Source organism: Pipistrellus hanaki, assembly GCF_964339955.1.
Source record: "Pipistrellus hanaki genome assembly, chromosome: 15".
Classification (NCBI taxonomy): Eukaryota; Metazoa; Chordata; class Mammalia; order Chiroptera; family Vespertilionidae; genus Pipistrellus; species Pipistrellus hanaki.
In genome coordinates, this window is record NC_140517.1 from 23,013,073 (window position 1) to 23,034,592 (window position 21,520).

A 21,520-nucleotide genomic window follows, 5' to 3' on the forward strand; every position below is an offset into this window, starting at 1 on the left:
AAATTTGCATATCTCTAGTCCCTTCACATCATCCACTGTCACCTCTTCCCCACACGCATATTTCTAGCCTGCTAATCATTATTCGCATCTTCTAAGTTAACCTTAACCTACAAACCAGCTCTTTGCTCTATGAGGGAGAGCATTCATTCTTGGTGTATAATAAAATGCAAGTCCCTCCTTCCTCTAGTGATAGATGCTCTTTGTGGCAAGTTCAGGCAGGGTCTGGAGACAAAGCCATGTACAAGACAGATGAACACAGAGCCTCCAGCTGCTTCAAATCATAAATGTCCATCACAAACTCACTCCTCCTGTCAAAGAAAGAAGAATGAAATAACTCAGTTCTGAATTTAGAGGAGAGAGCTAATGAGCCTCAGGACGTTCCAAGCCAATTGCCCACACTGATTATGTAAAAATATGTTTTGCATCTGGTATTTGATTTGCCACACAGTTTAACAGAAAATAACTTTATCTATTTTTCCAATTAAAGGAAGTAATGTTACAATCAATATTTTCTCCTTCTCTGGTGTGGTAAATTAATGTCTGTCTATTGTTTTTAAATCACAAAGTGAGCATTACTATAGAAATATAAAATGGTACTATTTCATTTTAATCTATTTAATTTTCCATTCTTGAATTACATAATGGGGTTAAAACATTGAATAGAATTAATAGGATGAGTATTTAATTAAGCAATAATGAGTTTCTAAATGGATGCTCAAGGAAACTGGCTTTATAGTTTATGCAAAAATCAGATAATGGTCTTAACAAAGACTATAATAATTGTGTTGAATGTTTTCTATATTTAAAGATTTTGTTTTTCTGAATTCTCTCAGGAGTAGATTTAAACATAATCAAGTTTCTTGATTAGACTCCACTTTATTTTGAGAGTAAATTCCAAATGCCTTTCCATGGCCCACAAGGCCCTGCGTAACCTGACTCTATCCTCCCCTGGAATCCCATAGCAAACAGTTCTCCCAGCCTTGCCTGCACTCCTGCCACAGCCACCCTCCCTGTTCCATAGATGCATCAAGCTCCCTCTGCCACTGGCCTTTGTACCTGCTGTTCCAGATGCCAGGAATGCACTCTCACCTTCACCTCACTGCCTCCTCCTCTTCTTTTAGTTCCCAGGGAGTTCTTCCTTAATGACCCCACCCAGTCTGGGTCAGGTACCACCCCTCTCACCATCTGTCCAAGGTACGGGCTCTCCAGGAACTATGTTATTTCATTCCTAGCACCTAACACATTTTTATAATTATACTTATATCATGTCTGTTTTTTACAGGTGTATCCCCAGAACATAATACTATATCATGCCTGGCATGCAAAATCTATCTCACCAAACGCTGGAAGATGGGTAGATGGATGATGGATGAAAGTTGGATAATTGATAGAGGGAGGGTGAAAGGGAGGATGGATGGATGGATGGATGGATGGATGGATGGATGGATGGATAGATGGTGAGTGGGTAGATGGATTGCAAGTAAATGTGTCTATATTTCTATATTACTACATCTAAGTGCATGTTAGGGCCACAATACATACTTTGAGAGAGTTCCTAGAACAATACCACCTTCTCATTCCCACTTGGGATTTGTTTGCTCACACACTAAAAAGGTATTCAGTGCCAGCCAGCTTTAGTAGGTTCAGTAGACATGAAATAAAAAGATTCTTGGGTGAAGCTGTATAAACTGTCTTACTTAGACATGGCCTAAATGTTAATTTTACAGATTCATTCATTCATTCATCTATCCATCCATCATATTTTCATATGTCTAGCACTGTGCTATGAACTAGAAATCAGGACTGAATGAATTATCCACTGTACCATTATTTAAAAAAATAATTTTTAGGGTCAAAGAAAATTTTAATTTTTAGGGTTAAAGAACACTTTAATTGTTTTCTTACATCAGAAAAAAAATCAACTTTTTAAAGCCCATGAAAACATATTATGGTATGAGGGGCCAATGAAGGTAAAAATGTCTAAGGTCCACCAAAGTCATAATGCAGCCCTGTGAGGTGTTCTGGAGAACAAGAGAGATCAGTCCATTCCCTACCTTTCTAGAGCATTCAGGGAAGTGGCAGAATCAAGCATCCATCAATGAGTCATTCCCTCTTAGTGTCACTCCTGCATAGCTCATCCCTTCACATTTCCTCTTAGCCCTCACTAGTGATGCCAGGTTCCACTTCCTACTTTTAGGACCAGCCATTCATTCATTCATTCATTCATTCATTCAGAAAACACCTACCGAGTCCCTTCTGTGTACCTAGCATCTTGTGTGGGACTGGAGACAAAACCCTGTACAAGGCAAATGCACACAGAGCCTCCAGTTTCCTCAAATCATGATCTATTATTTAATGTCTTCATCTCAGCAACGTGACACTCAGCTGCTTTGACAAAGCAACATCTCACCTAGGTGTTGGATATAACAGCATTTCTACCTGATTGATGGTGTCCAGCATCCTCCAGTCTTAGCACTCACCATGCCAGTAATTGTCCCCCTGCTGTTCTAAGGTACAGGTGTCAGAAGAGGCACAAGGGATTGGTAACTGAGGTCTGCTGTGATCAGGGGAGACAGCGAACTAGCTCTCTGGGTCTGGACCACAGCAGAGGTGAAGGAGTGGCATAAGCAATGTGGGCATGAGTGGGCCTGAGTAACAGAACTTGTTAAAAGCAGAGATTGCTAAAATCCAGGAACCTTGGGTCTGACCTTTGGGTAAGGTGACCAGACGTCCCGCTTTTGGCGGGACAGTCCTGATTTTTACAATTTGTCCTGCCTCCCTCGGCATTTTAAAAAAGTCCAAAAGATTTAAAAGATTCTTTCCAAAAATCGGGACTTTTTAAAGATGCCGTGGGATCTTTAAAAAGTCACCTTACCTTTGCGTCACTCAACAGCTTTGGATAAACCACTTTCTTCCTTCCCTCTCTGTACCTATATCTTCATCTACACTCTGAAAGGAATAGATAGCACATGTGCCACCATGTCCCGCTCCTGAACACATGGCAGACAAGAATACAGCTTCCACCGGGACCGGTTTGGCTCAGTGGATAGAGCGTCGGCCTGTGGACTGAAAGGTCCCGGGTTCGATTCCGGGCAGGGGCATGTACCTTGGTTGCGGGCACATCCCCAGTAGGGGGTGTGCAGGAGGCAGCTGATCGATGATTCTCTCTCATCGATGTTTCTAGCTCTCTATCCCTCTCTCTTCCTCTCTGTGAAAAATCAATGAAATATATTTAAAAAAATAAATAAATAAAAGAATACAGCTTCCTTCCTGCTGTGCTCAGGTGCACTTAGGCCCCCTTAACATTGAGCTCAGGTAGCCTCACCAACACACCGGCCTGGCTCTTTCATTGACAACTCGCCTTCCTTGAACTTGGACTCAGTCATGCTTCTCACCCTGAGCTTCGTATTAGAATTATGCGAGCAGGCTAAGAAAGTACTAATCCTTACCCAAGACCAACTGAATTGGAATAGAACCAGAGGACCAAGATTTTGGGAGGGGTTTTGTTTGCTTCTTCTAAACGTGATTTTAAAAGCCCTTGAAGAGATTCTAATGTGCAGACAGAGCTGAGAACCACTGGTCTACATTTCCACCTTGGGAATTCTATGAGGAGGAGGGAAAGACACAAGATAGGACTTAGTTAAACAAAAATCAGAGGAATCGGACCAAAATAATTGTCTCCTGGAGCTGCGTCTCATATTTTCATAATCTAGTACTGTGCTATGTACTAGCATCCTCCAGGTCCCTCCTCTGCTTTCCATCCTGCGTGCATGTTCCAAGCATTTCCCAACTCCCCTTTCACAGAAGGGAAACAACTCACCCAGGTTTGCTGAGGTGTGATAGACAAATTAGTTCCCATCCACTCTCCGCCCCCCAAGGCATCAAGATTAAGGCTTATGATTAATGATTTGCAAGTCAATTAATCAGCCGCTGCTTTCGAAATCTCATTTCTCAAATTACTTCCTTTGTACACAAAAGCTTTTTGATGTCATCTGACTGTCTCTAGACTCGCTTTCCTACTAATTGAAATTCCAAGATATTTCTTCTTCTTGTCAGCTTATTGGTATTACTTGTTTGTAAAATATTTGCAAATGGATTACTGTTCACCTGTACTGTGTCAGAGGTAAGCGCCAAAACAATACTTTATGCTTCCAGCTGAAGGAATGTGCTAATGATAGCTTGTGAAATTCTCTATCTATAGGAAAGCCAATTTTTCATTTATTGATTTATTTCCACACACCTACTTGCAACAAGTATTTGAGATGTATTACATAAAAACACAGGTACAACAAGGCCTCAAACAAATTGATTTATGTGTTTCCTTTGAAGATAGTTCTTTAAAGTCACACTATCTGGGTACAAGGGGTGGGGAAGATAAAACTGGCTTTTTTTCATTGGAGAATATGGTGCAATCTAGCAGAGGCTCCTGAGCCAAACACAGGGGTTCAGTTCCAGTCTCTTCACTGATGAGCCATGGCACTCTGGTTATCTGGTCCACCTTGTAGTTTAGGTAGATGAGGCTGCAAGAATACAAGTAAGCCAAAATGTAGAAAGGCACAAACTCAACAGAAGTTTGTTTCTCATTCATCAACAGTTCAGGCAGGTGTTTCTAGATGCTAGGCTGCTCCCCTCCATGTGGTGACACAGGGACCCAAACCCCTTCCCTCTTGTGGCTCAACCCTCCTCCCCCTGGGTTCTTGTGACTGTCTCTATTCAGGTAGATAGGAAAAGGGAACAAAGAAGAAGCACCATTGTTCTCCATCATAATCTTCCTGTGTCATTATTCATTATGAAATGAGATTATATGGTAATGTACCCAATACCAGGCATATGGTTAAAGAGTTCTATAAATGGTCTTTCCAATGTTGTGTGTGTGTGAGTGTGTGTGTGTGTGTGTGTGTGTGTGTGTGTGTGTGTGTTTCAAAATAATGACATTTACCATCTGCTTTGTTTGCAGTTTCAAGCCACAGTTGAGGAAGGAGCAGTGGGAGTTATTGTCAACTTGACAGTTGAAGACAAGGATGACCCCACCACAGGCGCGTGGAGGGCTGCCTACACCATCATCAATGGAAACCCTGGCCAGAGCTTCGAAATCCACACCAACCCCCAGAACAACGAGGGGATGCTTTCCGTCGTCAAGGTAGGGGTGCTTCCAACTGCTCCTCCCTCCGCACCTGCGCTCTGAGGCCCACGATGGGCCTCATGGCCTCATTGCATGAGGAATGTCCAGGATAAGTCAGCCCTAGTCTCTTCCTCCTGGAATTAAAAAGAAAAAGGCTCATGACTTAAGGTTGAACTTGTGTCCTCACCACCGTAAAACCAACCTGTTTTACAGCTTCCAGAAAACTCAAACTTATGTGTAACCTTAAAAAAACCTGAACTTAATTTTTAAATCAGATTCTCCATGTGTTTAATAATGAATTATCAAAGATGTGCAAAAATAGAATAAGTGAAGATTTTTTAAAGATCTGTGCTCAAAATGGGAATCATTACATTTCTTTTTAATCTTCCTTAGCAGAGTCTCAGTTATTCCATTGAACACGAGATAATTACACCCATGGGCTAATTCTTGGTGTGAAACCTCCTGTGCGCATTGCTGCCCAGCGTGCTGACCCTCTGGTTGCAAGTGGAATGAGGAGAAAATGTGATAATGAATGTCAAGCCCTAGGCCCCTGCCAGTGCTCTGGGAAACGCTGGTGGGAGGGTGGTGTTGGCAGAATGTGCTGGCAGCTCGGTGCCCTTAGAAGGGTTTTCAGACCAAGACACTCATTGGAACAGTTTCTTTTCTGGTAGGCGAAGCTATTTGCCTCACAAACAGGGAGTAATCATATTTATAGTAATTGTAGCCATGGACAGAGCAGAAACATTGCTACCTACCCCCTGTGTGCCCTTGGCCAGGACACCTGCTTATGGTTTCCGTGCCTCAGTTTCCTCAGCTGTAAAATGAAGGTGATAACACCGCCCACCACTCAGGCTGTTGTGAAGAATTCGTGAGCTAATAGGTAAAAACATTTAGAACAGTGATGGGCATTAGAGCCGGGTACGTTCCCTTAGACTGCTGTAACAAAGACTACCAACTCGATGGCTTAAAAAAACATAAATTTATCCTTACGCTTTTGGGGGCCAAACTCCAAAATCAGTTTTAGATGGCTCAAGTTGCAGGGCTAATTCCTTCTGGGGGCTCTAAGGGAGGATCAATTGGCTTGTCTTTTCAAGCTGCTGCAGCTGCCTGCATTCCTTGGCTCATGGCCCCTTCCTGTATCTTCCAAGCAAGCAGCACAGCATCTTCACATCTCTGACTGTCCTTCCTGCTTCCCTCTTTTAAGGATCTTTGTGATGATACTAGGCTCACTGGGGTAACCCAGGATCACCTCTCAAGGTCCCTTTTGCCATCTAAGCACATACTCACAGGCTCGGGGAATCAGAATGGTAGACACACTTGGTGATCATTATTCAGCTGCTATGGAATCATATAAGCAACTGCACCCACCAAGTTCCATGGTGCCCTTGGATGTAGAAGCCACTGAAAATAGAATCTTGGCGAGTTTCCAGCTTGTTCCAGACCAAGAGGGCTCTGGGCTCCTCCAAGCCTGCCCTTCCCACACCTCTTCCAAAATGAACCTCAGATGTTTACCGGGAAAGAGCAGCCTCCAGGTCCTCCCAGTTCTTCTTCCCTAATAACACCGGCAATGGCAGAGTTGTTAGGAGATCCTGACACTGCCCCCGGCACCCACCACTGCGGCTTCAAAGCTGTGAAAGTCATAAAATGACACGGCCACTTCGTTGTGAACAGAAAATGGCTGCCAAAGGCCCAGGCATCACATCTTCCCCATTCTGTGATGCAAGACAGGAAGCAAGGAAATAGCCAAGAGAGGAGAGAGAGAAGTGGGGGGTGGGGGGGGGAGAGAATACTAGCTCTCATGTGCCCCATCCTCTCATTAGGGAAGTGGATAAGGGAGAAGGGGTGTGGGCATGACCACGGGGTCGCCAGCCCCAGGTAGCTCTGCCCTGACCAGCAGCAGGCAGCGCCCTGAAGAACGGGAAGAAGTCTCAGGACTGTGTGGTTTGCAGGGAAGTCCTCCTCCCCACAGGCCCAACTCCTGTGGGGCCTGGCAAATGAGCACTGGTTTCTGCTTTAAACCCTTCTGGTCAGAAACACCCGCAGCTGCTTTGTAAACCTACTTCAAAATGTCAGCTACTTTTTCAGCCGAACATAATCCAGCTGCCTCTGAAGTCTGTTTTGTCTTTTGTCCTCAGAGGAGAAGGAAGCATCAGTAAGCAGTTTGATCCCCAAACCCGTCAGACTTAAAGTCTCGGTTGGATCACTTCCAAATCCTCCCTCTTCCAGACAACAAACCCCAGCTCCTTCGGCCTTCCCCTGTGGGCTGGCTCTCCCAGCCTTTAAGTCCTCCAGGACAGTGCTGCACACCCGCTCCTGGCACTTGATGAAACATTCATTGAATTGAATCTCTGTAACTTCATTGTGTTTTCAATTTCCTCCCATCCCCGACATAGACCCTGCAGCAGACACATTGTTTCAATAGGGTCAGAGGCCCAAGAAAACAAAGGGCTTCTTAACTCAGCACGCACGACCCAGGGCGGCCTTGGAGGGGACTGGAGCGGAGACCCAGCGTTTCACCAGCTCCGGGTGGGCAGGCCACGGGCATTGCACAGCGGGAACTATTGCCCCGAGTTATGCAAATGGCAGTGAGGAGGAGAGAGGTTTTGCTCTCCAAAAAGCCAGGCGGTCACTGTGTGGCTCAGCCTCTCTGCTCCCCTCTCTTCCTGCCATTGTTCACATCTGCTTAGGGAATGAGGGCCTGGGAACACCCGTGAAAAGCCAGGCGGGAGGGCAGTGGCTGTCCAGCTGTTTCAATCCCACATTCTTCTTTCTCCCATCTTAACAGCGTGTTATTACGTCAGACTCTAGACCAGTCTCTGCGTGAAATGTCTGACATGTGTCATCCGCCCCAGTCTGTACAGCAGTGCTGTACACTGGGACTTCCTGATGTGAGACTGAGACTCCGGGAGGGACTGGTTTGCAGTCACATCACATGTATTGTAGAAGCACCAGCTGCTAGGACTGGCGGTTTGTTGTCTCATGGCTTCTCACTGACCCTGAGCATAGGACAGGCCACCACTGTGTTGAACTGTCCAGACATGGTTATGTGTCTTTTGTCACTGCCCCTGCCCAGTGTGTGTCCAGAGAGCCCCGAGCCATGGTGACAATTAAAAATGCCCCACATATTTTCATGCCCTCAGGTGGGAAAGGGTACAGAGGCTTAACCCCAGGTGTCTCAGCCTCTCAAATTCTTTTCCCTGCATGACACGCTGGGGGAGATGCACCCCTGTGTGAGGAGACCCTCTGTGTTCGGTGCTATAAAGGCCCAAGCCCTTAGACCACGTGGGAGTGAGTGGGACACATTATAAATGGGACCTTGGTTTGCCTTTCCCATTGGATCTCCCTGGTGACAGACAGGGCTCCCATGAATCTCATGAAGCTTAGGTTTCGAGGTCCCCCATCCTCCTGAGCCCCCAGAGTGTCAGAGTTTCAGAATTACAGGTTACAGGTTGGAAGTCTTTTAACATCAGCATTGCCAGTGAGTCTCCTAAAGGGATCTTAGCAGGGAGGCCCCAGATCTCTGAGGCTCATTACATGAGTCATGTGTTGTCATTTCTTTCTCAATCTAAAAAGAATATCATTGATACCTAACTTTGCATTTGTACATGTTCCATATTCTTGTTCTTAAAGAGGATCCCAAATTGCATATAACTTAGCCCACAAAACCTGGATCCACCCCTGAGCCTCCACCTTCCCTCGTGGGATGTCAGGGGGACTTTATGCAAAAGTGTCTGCCCTTTGTGGCCCAGCTGTGCAGACACATGCACACACATACACATGCACACACCCAGTCCCTCTCTCTCATTCCAGCCTCTGGACTATGAGATTTCGGCCTTTCACACCCTGCTGATCAAAGTGGAAAACGAGGACCCACTGGTACCCGACGTGTCCTACGGCCCCAGCTCCACAGCCACCGTCCACATTACCGTCCTGGATGTCAACGAGGGCCCGGTTTTCTACCCCGACCCCATGATGGTGACCAGGCAGGAGAACATCTCAGTGGGCAGCGTGCTGCTGACCGTGAACGCCACGGACCCTGATTCCCTGCAGCATCAAACCATCAGGTGGGTGAGCAGCTCCGTAACCAGAGACCGGAGGCAGGCTTTCCTTCTCGGCTCGCTAGGCAGATTGTCAGGAGCAAACCGCCATTAAATTAAGCTTGTTAATGGTGTGGGTGAGTGGGAGGTATGTGTCATAAGCATTGGCGGCTGAAGGCACCAGGGGACAAGGCTTGCTTAGTGGGGACACTGCCCCCCACCTGATTCCCAGCAGCAAGCCAGCCCGGGAGGAGAGTGGCTTCAGGGCTGTGTTCCCAAATGACCAGAGGTGACTGCCAGCGCCAAGCACAGACCCCGAAGGGAGAGAGAAAGGAGCCGCCATACATGGCCCCGTGAATCTCAGCCACTTGACCTACTTTATTGTTACCACAACTTTAGGGGAAAGGCATTGGCTAACTCCATGTGCAGATGAGGGTCTTATGAATTCCGAGAGGTTCAGTAACTTGTTCAAGGCTGCCCAGCCTCATAGCAGAGAAATCTGGATTAAAACAGGACAATCTGCAAAGTCTGTGTTCTCCTGGGTTCTATGGACTGAACTGTTAGAGGGTGAGGGGCAGGCACTGCCTGGTATTTAGAAATGGATTGTCGGGTTGGGTTTTCGACTGATGGGTGGCCGGCAAAAAATAAATAAATAAATAAATAAAAATAAAAGGTCTTCAAAACGTGCTTAGAAAGGAGGAATTTTCATAATGAGATTTAATTAAATGATCATTATCCACAATGCATCAAATGCGAGCGAAGACAAGATGCCTCACTGGCACATTGTTTCACAGTAAACAATCGGCATGCAGGTCCAAGTGCACGCTTATCTCTGAAAGCTATTAATCTTTCTCTTCCAAAATCTAATCTTCTCATCTGAGGGACAGATAATCAAGTATTAGACACACTTTTAATAAACATGTGTCTTATTTTCCTGATTCGAAACTCCTGAGGGTGCGCCACGGTCTCCACATCAGCCCCTTCACCGTGGAGCAAGCTGGCAGACAGGCAGGGAAATTATTTTTCATTCCCAAAAGGGGATTTAGATATTTTTTTGTTTTAATTTATTGGGGTGACATCGGTTAATAAAATTATATAGGTTTCAAGTGTACAATTCTATAACACATCATCTCTCTATTGTATGGTGTGCTCCCCGTCCAAAGTGGTCTCCTTCATCACCCTTTATACCCCTTCACCCTCTTCTACCTCCCCCACGCCCCTGCCCTCTCATAATCACCATCCTGTTAGTGTCTGTGAGGGGTTTTTTGGTTTTTGGGTTTTTTTGCTTAATCCCTTCACCTTTTTCATCCAGTCTCCCAACCATCCCTCCCTTCTGATATCTGTCAGTCAGTTTTCTGTATCTATGAGTCTGTTTCTATTTTGTTTGTTTATTTACTTTGTTCATTCGATTTTACATATAAGTGAATCATATGGTGTTTCTTTCTCTGACTGGCTTGTTTCACTTAACATAATGCTCTACAGGTCCATCCACATTATGGAAAAAGGTAAGATTTCCTTCTTTTTTTACGGCTGAGTAGTATTCCATTATATACATGTATTATAGGGGTTTTTTTATCTATTCATCTACTAATGGGCACTTGGACTGCTTCCAAATCTTGGCTATTGTAAATAATGCTGCATATAATGTTTCAAGTTAGCGTTTTGGGGTTTCTTCATATATATTTCCAGAGGTGGAATGACTGGGTTATAGGCAGTTCCATTTTTTTTATTTTTTTGAGGAAATTCCATATTGCTTTCCAGAGTAGCTGCACCAGTCTGCATTCCCGCCAACAGTGCACAAGGGTTCTGTTTTCTCCACATCTTCACCAGCACTTGTTTGTTGATTTATTGATAGTAGCCATTCTGGCCCTTGTGAGGTGACATCTCACCTGGGTTTTATTTTGCATTTCTCTGATGATTAGTGATAACAAGCATCTCTTCATATGCCTCTTGGCCATTTGTATATCTTCTTTGGAGAAGTGTCTATTCAGATAGATCCTTTGCCCATTTTTTAATTGGGTTGTTTGGGGGGTTTTGGTGTTGCATTGTATAAGTTCTTTATAAATTTTGGATATTTTGGACTTCAACAATAAGAGGTGGAAAAGAGAGATGATTTTAAATGGGGCTAAACCTGGGGCTCTGCCATTGCTGCGTAATTGGGATGAGAGTGTTAATGTGATGGGAAAGGACAGATACCTGTGCCTGGGACAAGAGGTCCCACTAAGGTGGGACAGACAGTGGGACAGGTGGGTCTGCCAGGGTTGTTTAAGACCAACTTTGGCTGACTTAGGCAAACGGAGAACTTGGAAGATTCCATAGATAGTTTATAGAACTGAAGAATATGTTTAGAACCAGGCCCTTGATTACCTAGGGCAGTGGTCAGCAAACTGTGGCTCGTGAGCCACATGCAGCTCTTTGGCTCTTCCACAAAACACCACGTGCAGGCACGCACATATAGTGCAATTGAAACTTCGTGGCCCATGCGCAGAAGTTGATTTTTGGCTCTCAAAGGAAATTTCAATCATTGTACTGTTGATATTTGGCTCTGTTGACTAATGAGTTTGCCGACCAATGACCTAGGGCATTGTTGGGTCTCCAAGTAATGGGAAGTATGGGCTGACTGCCAGGATCTCACAAGAGAATGAATCACCTCCAACCAGTCTTCACCCAAGGCGAGCCTACTTCGCCTGACCTATAGTCATGGGCCTCCTGACTCAGGGCACCTTGGCAGTGAGCAGAGATGATGTTCCCAGATGTGGTTGCCCACCAGCAAGGGCAGCTGGTTGGGAAGGGGGAGAAAACTCTGTGTGGCAATGAAGTGTGGTGGTTGGAGCTCAGCAACAGGGCACGGAGAGTAGTCCCAGCAAGCTGAGTCAGCCTGGAGAGGGCCGGGTGACTGGCAGGAGCCAAGACATTGATGGACATCAAGGGCAGAATTGAGACATGGAGAACAATGACTCAGTTACTGGAACTGGGGTACAAGGCTTCCCCGTTCTACCCTGAGTAGAATGTCAGTGGCACCCACTGTGTGAGAAAAGGTCAGAGAAACAATTTATAAATTACTTGAGGTGAGACTTGTGATTAAAAAGCAGGGATGTAGAAAGCTCTGGAGAGCTTCATGTGTCTGTAGTTGGTCATCACAGGTGTGACCCTCAGTCAGGCCCCAAGTTGCTAGGACCCATCTCAGAGTGGCTTATGCTTAGAATGCATGTTCTGGTCCATGTCATTAAAAAGTCCCTGGGGACTACTAGGGCACTAGTGTGAAAATTCGGGTGCTCAGAATTTATTATTTCTCCGCCTCTTGGGTCTGCTCTTCCCTGGGCTGGCTTCATCCTCAGGCACATCTGTATGGCTGTGGAGGGATGAGACTACCAACAATGCGGTCCCAGGCCCTTCCAGCAACAGGAGACCCTTCCCAGTCAGTAGTACTAGCCCAGGGGCCAGGCCTGGACCTCACTGAACCCAACAGAATAGCAGGAGGATGGAAGTGCCCACCACAGATGCCAGCCTCTAACCATGATGGCCTGGAATGGTGGTTCCCAAAAGAGTGTGATGGGGATGGATGCTAAGTCACCAGGAACCATGGAGAGCCAGTGTGACCAAGTTCAAGTTTGTGAATCCATATATATATATATATATATATATATATATATATATATATATATATATATATATATATCTCGAGTGTTTCTCTGCAGCTGGTATGCCTAAGAGTTCTAGCATTTACAAATTGGCCTGGCTGAGCAGCGTTATGGACAAATCGTTTTTCCAGCCTTAAAGCAAAGTGTGTGTGTGTGTGTGTGTGTGTGTGTGTGTGTGTCACATTTCTCTCTCTGGCCTGACCCTCCACACATATTCCCTCCTGCTGGGATCCAGAGTTGCTGGAACTGACCCTTTCCCTCTCAGCTTGGCGCTAACTGGACCTTCCCTCCCTTCTCTTTTTCCTCCCCTTCCCTCTGGTCTTCTCATCTCCTCCCCTCCCTGTGCTGGTTCTGAGCTCATCAAAAGCAGGGATAACATCACTGACAGGTTGAGCTATTGTCACAGAACTCTTCTGGGAGAAAAGGCTCATTAATTATTTGCAGTCTTTGATCCTGAGCGTTGAGAAGCAGTGTCCCTGGGGGACGTATGTGTGGAGGGTGAGCAGGGCTGCAGGGCGGGGCCAGGCTGGGACAGTTTTCTCATAATCTGCACTGGGCTCCCCGGGGTTCTCAGAAAGACAAGACAGCCTTGTGAGTGGTGTTATTTTGTTATTGTTGCTTAATTAATGATTCTTCAGGGAGCAGGCATTGAAAGAGGGAAGAAATGTACACTGAGAACTCATTGTTATCTTAAAGAGAGCTCTGAGCTGAGCTGACAAAGACACACATAAAAGATGCTGTCCTGCCATCTGCTTCTAATGGGCTTGACTCTAAGAAGTAGCATGCATGGGCTCTGCGGTCACGCAGGTCACTGTGGCTGTCCCTGTCTGTGTGTAACTCTGTGTCCACACGTGTTTCTCAGGGTCTCACTCTGTCGGTGTCTGTTTCTCTGGGTATATCCTTTGCTCTCTCCATTTCTTTTGTCTCCTTCTCTGTATCTCTGTTGTCCTCTGCCCTTTCTCCCTCCCTCCCTCTCTCTGTCTCTATTTGCATCTTTTCCAAGTATATCCATCTTTCTCTCTGTATCTTGGCTATCTGTTCTTCTGTCTCTGGTTCTCTCTTCCTCTCTCTTTTTCTCTCCTTCCCTTCTCCCAGGCCTTTCCTCTTCTTTCTGCTGCTGCCTCCTCCCCTCTTCTACTTCTCCTGTCTCTCCTCTGTCCTCCATCTTTCTTTCTTTCTGTCATTGTCTTCGCTCCCCTCCCCATCTCTATTTATTTCCCTATCTCTATCTCTATCTCTATCTCTATCTCTATCTCTATCTCTATCGCATTTTCTGTGACTCAGCTCCAATAACCCTTTTTTATCTCCAATGACTATCCAGACACGCAGGGCTTTTTAGCACAGTTGGACATTCTCCACCTGCCCAAGCTCCTAACAGCCTGATTCTGGTCTAAAATGAGAAGCTTCTTCTCCATCCCCAGCCCCCACAAAACTTAGGAAATTACCTCTAACTAACCCCAGTTCCAGGCCCACGTCCCGTCTTTTGTGATGAAAAGCACATCTCAGGCACAACAATTCCACTGGCTGGCCCTGCTATGCGCTCTTTTATCTCACCAGGGAACATGAAAATCAGCAGAAGGCACCTTGATCTCTAAGAAGCCTGTAACTCCAAAGACAGGAGGCGTCCAGGCATCAGAGTGATTATTCTCTCTAAAAAGCCTGGGTTATTAAAACGTGTTACAAAGCCCATCATGCTGTGCTCTTAGTCAAATCAAAACGGACAGCCATGGTCTAGTGACAGATGAAATTCTTTTTTCATAACTTGTATCTTCTTATCCTTATTATAAAGTTAATATAGTTCCTGGAGGAAACTTGTGAAAAGGCAGTTAAGAATAAAAAAGATAATACAAATCTGTAATTATTTCACCCAAGGAAACGCACCCCTCTTTAACAACGTGGGTATATCTCCTTCAGTCACGACTGAGTGCTTCTCATTTATTACCAAAATTGGCTCCCACAATCCATCCTGTTTTGGAACCTGCTATTTTTACTTCCCAGTACATGGTGGACAGCTTTCTATGTCAAGAAATAGTTATTATTTTAATCACTGAATATTATTCTATTACATGGATATACTCATTAATTTATTCACTCCCTTGCCATTACATATTTAGCTCCAACTGTTGCAGTTATTTAAGAAAAAGGTCAATGGGCATGCTTGTACTTAATTGTTTAATGCATCATTAATTTTCTGAAGAATTTTTAGAAAATACTTTACTTGAGCAAAAGTATTAATATTAATACTTTTTGCTGTATAAAGAATTCCTTGTTTTTTTATACCTAGACAATCAAATTTATATTTTTCCCTATGATTTGGATTGATGTGTTGGTAACAAAGTCATTCTCTGCTCCAAAGTCATGCAAATATCAACATGTCCTATAGCAGAGCTGGTTCTTACACCATTCTTTCAACACAGCGAGGAAAGAAAGACTCGCTCCCACCTTCAGGCAGAGCCTGGCCTCTGCATACACAAGACAGGAGCAGGCACTTCTCTGTGGCTCTATAGTCTCTAATGAGGAGCCGACTGGTGCAACCGAACTTGTCTGATTACTGTCAGAAAGAGCAGCTCAGTGAGGATTATAGGGAAATGCACTGACTGCCTTTGCCCAGCATTCTCCATGAGTAGCAGGGACTAATCTTTGCATCTTTGTTCACTTACTTTGCGGATGCACCCAGCAGTTCAATCATTTTGAATGGCCTGAGAGGACTTACTTCATTCTCTTAACAACCAGGAGGTTTCTGTTGAGGCAGCCAAGTAACAATTTCTACCCTGAACATTTTTTCAAACAGAACTCACCTTGTCCAGGGTCTGTGGCAAGCGGCTCTGTAGCAGATACTTCTACCTCCATACTGAATGTAGAAGATATGTGCTGAGGAAAATATACTGGCCTTACCCTGTAAAATGGCCTGTCACTGTTCAACATAGAGAGTCCGTACCTGTGTGTTGAGCAGCACTATATCTGTGAGGGTTGAGTTTGGCTAAATATAACAGGAACATTCAAAATGATGGCGGCTCAGAGTTTATTTTTTCTCACATAAAGTAAGTCTAGAGCTGGCACCTCAGCCCAGGGCCTGCATAGCTGTTCCCCAACCTGTCAGGAGCCCAGGCTCCCTCTTGCTCCCAATTCTCCCCTCCAGACTGCAGCCCCCTTCCTTGCGGCCTGTTATGATGCTAGTACTCCAACCTTTGCATCTGCATTCCAGCAGCAGGAAGGGGAAAGGGGAAGGAAAAGGGTGACTTTGTTTTTAAAGGAGACTTCCTGGAAGTCAGCCACATTTTTTATTTAATTTTCATTGACCAGCACTACGGTTTGGTTCAGTGGATAGAGGGTCCCAGGTTTGATTCCAGTTAAGGGCATGCACCTTGGTTGTGGGCACATACCCAGTAGGAAGTGTGCAGGAGGCAGCTGATCAATGTTTCTCTGTCATCAGTGTTTCTAACTCTATCCCTCTCCCTTCCTCTCTATAAAAAAAAAAAAAAATCAATAAAATATATATTTTTTAAATTTTAATTTCATTGGCCAAAATTAGTCACATGGTCACACTAGCTGCAAGGGATATTGGGAGACATGCTCAGATCTTTACTAAGGAAGAAAGCAAGAGTGGATATTGTGAGGTAACTAGACCTTTCTGCCATGAGGCTTGACCCTTTCAATGTAATAAAAAAAAATTATAGGTAAATTTTCAAGGATGAAAACATGCTGTGACATTAGAGTTTTACATAATCAAAATAATTGATGTTTGTGTTTCTAATGACAACTGCTTGAAAAAAATCATGAAAATTATGGTTGTCCATTCATTCATTAACAAGATTCATTTAATGGTATTTACTTAGGGCTCACTGTGGGCCTGACACTGCTGGGTGCTGTGTATTCACTGGTGAAAGAAGTGGTCTCTGCCTACAGTTTCCAGGGAGCTTCTAGTCATAAGAGCAAGAACATGTGCTGCAAACAATGAAGCTCCCAGGGAAGAAGGAAGAGGGAGAGAGGAAGGGAGGCAGCTGAGGAAGGGAAGGCATAAATTGTTACTTTGGAAAGTAAGAACAAGGGGTCCTCAGCTGGGGAGAAAAAGCCACACAACAGAAACCGCACACTTCTGAGCACCATTATGTTCTAGCTTGTCACCAGACTCCTGAATTCTCCAGAAATCCCCCTGTCCCCACACCTTTGTGCAGGCTGCTGCCTCTTGGAACTGGGTCCAGACCAAACTAGGCAAAGATGTCCACAACTCCCAGAGACATACTTTGATGATAATAATGTCACTAGTACTGTGACTAAAATGCCTGCCATTTTTATATACAAACTGTCAAAGCACCATCTTCAAAGTCATTTAATTTTCACAACATCCTACGAATGAGAAATTCTCAGTCTTCCATTTTGCTGATGAGGAAAGTGTAACCTCTCTGAGCCTCAGTTTCCGGAAGGAAAACATACGGGTGAGGTGTGCAGAGGCTGAGATGAGAATGCCTGGTACTTCCTCGGCCATCACTAGTCCCACCCCTGATATCCTCCCAACGGTGGGTTAGGCATAACTTCCACAGCATTAGGCATGACCTCCACAGGTAGGATTCCCTGACCTTCAGGCTGTGTCCCAGGGCTGTCTGAAAACCTAGTATAACCCTTCATAACACTTTACTGTTATTCCTGACTTAATTATCCATCTTCCTCATAAATGGCAGGCTCAATGAGAGTAACAATCATGTTTATCACCTTCCTTGACAAAGCAAAGTGCCTTATCAGCACTATTTAATTAAGTAAGCACTTTAGGCCCAGGCCTGAGACCTTCAGACTCTCCAGGGGCCTACAACGCTGTCAGGGACTGGAACACATAATCTATTGTCTCCAAAGTTTGAAAACAGCAAAATTGAAATGAATAAATATCAACTGTCCATAGCACCATGACAACCGTATCACATTAAATTTAACATTTGTGAAAATGACTTTACATTTACAAACCATTTGTAGAGCTTGCAATGCAAAAATGTCTGAGTATGCACTAGAGAAATCATAGGGAATTATTAATGAAATATTCCTCATAGCCAAATAATTTCAAAAGCAAAATTTTTAAAACATTATTTCAAAAATTTACAGGAAACAAATGCATTTGCAATGTGGGTATGTTTCGGTATGACTTGGGATGAGACCCCAGAAACAGAGAAAATTCTTAGAGGCTGAAAGGTATTCAAAGGACCCAAGGCCAACACTGGGCCCGGCATATGAAAGCCCAGTAAACAGGTGTGGTGTGGATTAATGGCAGCTGGAGTGTCTGTATGCAAACATGTCCGCGCATAAACAGACATAGTTCATAGTGATTACTAGTATTTTTCATCTTCAAATGTTGACTAATGTCTACCACCCATGAAATCATTTGCATATGCCCCCATTTTAAGCCAGTTGGAGGAGGGAGGCCTGAGCAGGACAGACGGCCTCTCACTGGACTTCACACGCCATGAAAGTTACATTAAAGAGCCACACCGTCAGCCGCTCTTCCTCCAAAGTCTTGAGCCAATTTGAGCCTATTCTTTGAACGCAGACTATCTGAATCGGATCCAAATTAGATTCTTGTCTCTGAAAACTGCAGCCTCCCTTGTCCTGATTTTTTCCAGGGTTTTAAAGTCATTTCCCATTCCTCCTCCTTGGACACGGAGGCTTTTTGGCTCTGTGGTAGAATTTATTTCTGGGCTCAAACTGGTACAGATTGCAATGTGTGGTGATGAAAATTCAGTCTCAAAAGATCTCTGAAAATGCCCAACTTCATTTTTTGCCAGTCTTCCTGTGAGTCATCAAGCCCGTTTCTGTAACACCTTGTGTAATCTAATATTGGAGCCCATTTGAAGGAAATCGCACAAAAAATGATGGGCAATTGAGCAAAAATCACTGGCCAGCTACGGGACATTTTATCCTGTCTCTTCTAAGACCTCTGGAAGTCAATGGCAAAAATCAATTCACTTGAAAATTCAGATTCTGTCATCACTGAAATTCTGAGAAACACAGAGGTATAATAGCTTACCATTTTGGGGGGAGCTGGGGGAGGAGGATTTCAAACTACTATTTTGAAGAAAAAATGTTTTAAAACTAGATTTAAGAGTTTAATTTGGGGTGACTCCCACCTTTTAAATTTTAATCAGAAGTTAAAGGCCAAATAACAACATTTCTACCTTGGGAAATTAAGAGAAGAGCCTCTCTCTACTCAACTATATTATTAACATCTCATCTTAATTAAATGTGGTTAACTGACCTCAATAATGGGATTTGGGGTGAAGTCATTTCTGAGTGTTTTTTTAAAAGAGCTATTTCTTTCTTGAGTCAACACCCACAGAGCTTGAAATGTAAATGCATTATTTATTGTTGTGTCTTTGTAATTTTTAATTAAAATGATGTTCTTTCACTGGAAGTTGATAGTGACAATGCATTTTATTGCCTGCTCTGCTGTAAGTATTTTTAATTATTTATGTAAAAATATTAGCACAGCTGGCTCTTCTTGTTACTGGTCAGATTTTCTGTTATAAAGAAGCCAGTGGGAAACAAGGCCTAATAAATTAAACAACTGAATTATTAAAGATTTAATATCTTCAGTGGCTAAAAAAAGAACTCTGACTTTTATAATGATCCAGAGACAAAAGATTTTTATCATTAACCTCAATTAGAGGTTGGATTTGGTTAATATAAAACCAAATCCATTTGGATAAACCATTGAAAGATTATTTTACAAATCAACCACCATTTTAACATTTGACTACATATGTTGTTATAATTTTGCTATAGGCCAGACTTTCATTATTGAAAGCATGATTTCAAATTGGTTACATTTGAATATAATTATGGTGGTCATTCTTGTCTGGTTTGAAAAATTAATTCTCAGAACCAGTACAGAAAATAGTGACAAATATTAATATTGTTTCTTGCCCAATGTTTTCCAAACTGTTAAATCTGCTTAGCTGGTTTTTTAAATTTTAATAAAAGCATTTGAAATAGCTACAGAAGCAACCAATAGAGCATTGATTGAGAAAGCCACACATTTCAGGGTTGCAGTAGAAGTCAGTCGGATGGGGAAAATCACTGATTTGCTTATTACCTCATTTTATCTGTCAATCAGCAACACCAGGCAGCCGACCCACTCACCTCGGGTCTCAGGAAGGGCTCATCACGGCTTTAGCGCTAGCACAGGCAATGTCGCTGATGAAACCGTAGTCAGTGAGTCATGTAACTAATTCAAGAACCGCGTTTCATCATCTGCTCCCAGTTTGCTTTTCAAAGGAATCTCAAAGCTTGTGTTTTCAAGTGATGAGATTGTAAACTACTGCTCTCCTACACATGTTTAATTCAGTGGTTTTCTTGTATATTCTAGCAGCACTGGCAGAACCTCACGTAAGCTCAGACCTTACATAGCTGTCTTTAAACAGCTCGGATCCCTCGGTGAGGGCTGTGCATGTGAAATGGACCACTTCTTCAATCACGGAGTCATTCATACATCCCACGAATGTTTGATAAACACCTATCACATGCTGGGCCCTGTGGCAGGCATAGGGGATATAGCAGCAGCAAAGACAGTTACAAGCATCTGTCATTGTGGAGGTTATGTTCCAGTGGGGGAGAGAGAGAATAAAGAAAGAAAATAAAGCAAAGGAAGAAATGGGGTCTGTAACTGTAGATAGGGGCCAGGGAATGCCTTGCTGATGACATGACATTTCAGAAAAGAACTGGAGGAAGTAGGGGGTGAGCCATGCAGGTATCTGGGAAGACTCCTCCAATCAGGAGAAAGCAGTGCAAAGGCCTTGAGGCAGGGCATGCAGGGTGTGAGATGGGGGCGGGGGGGTCTTAGTGTGCCTGGGGCAGAGTGAGTTAGGGGGGGAGGGAGTAAGAGGGAGATGAGGCCAGCGTGCATAGGGGATAAGGGTAAGGCTTTTACTCTGAAGAAGGTTGAAATGACATACTCTGGTGGTTTCAGAAGAGAGTAGGCCGGAAGGGTTAAGAGGAAGGGGACAGCAGGCAAGGGTGCTGTGGATTTGGACTTGAGTGGGAGCAGGGCACGCAGTGAGAAGCAGGCAGATGCTGAGTATGTTTGAAAGTAATGCCAACAGGGATTTTTAACCAACTGTGTGTGGGGGAGAGAGAGAGAGAGAGAGAGAGAGACAGAGAGAGAGAGAGAGAGAGAGAGAGAGAGAGAGAGAGAGAGAGAGAGAGAGAGAGATTGACTCAAGGCTTTGTCCTAACCCCAAAAAAGAAGAGAGTGGCCCAGGTATGAGAAAGACAGGCTCACTAGCAAGTGACACAGGGGGAAGGGGAGTATCCGGAATGCGATTTTGATCTTACAGGGATTGGGACAGAGAGAGGGAGCAGATGACCTGGACAGCAGGGAAAGTCTGAGCTAGAGATAAAAGTCTGGTGTCACCCACATTCAGATGGGACACCCACATTCATAAGTCCCTGAACCTTTGAGACAGCCAAAGAGGCGAGTGAAGACAGACGAGAAAGGAGGCTCGGTGGTGGAGCCCTGGGTCACACTGAGGCTCCCAGGAGGGCACTGCCTGGCGCAATCTCCACAGGCTGACCCTGAGACACAGGGCCAGCACATGCACTACAACACCCCTCCGAACTGGGCAGCCAGACCCAGCGCAGCACATCCAGAGTCTCCAAGGGGCTGCTGCCTTGGGCGGGGAGAGGACACTCAACCGGGAGCTGATCTGCCCTGGGAGGGCTTGGCTCGTCCACCAACTTGT

The 21,520-nt window shown here is 44.5% G+C and overlaps 1 protein-coding gene across 2 annotated transcripts in view; it reads left to right on the forward strand.

The window, feature by feature from the left end:
- Positions 1 to 21,520, forward strand: part of CDH13 (cadherin 13) — a 998,364-nt gene that overhangs the window by 907,901 nt on the left and 68,943 nt on the right. For both annotated transcript variants that reach the window (XM_084905563.1, XM_084905564.1), the window contains exons 9-10: positions 4,958 to 5,140; positions 8,933 to 9,186. In XM_084905563.1, coding sequence (XP_084761689.1) covers positions 4,958 to 5,140; positions 8,933 to 9,186 — 437 coding nt within the window. The remainder of the gene's footprint in view (positions 1 to 4,957; positions 5,141 to 8,932; positions 9,187 to 21,520) is intronic.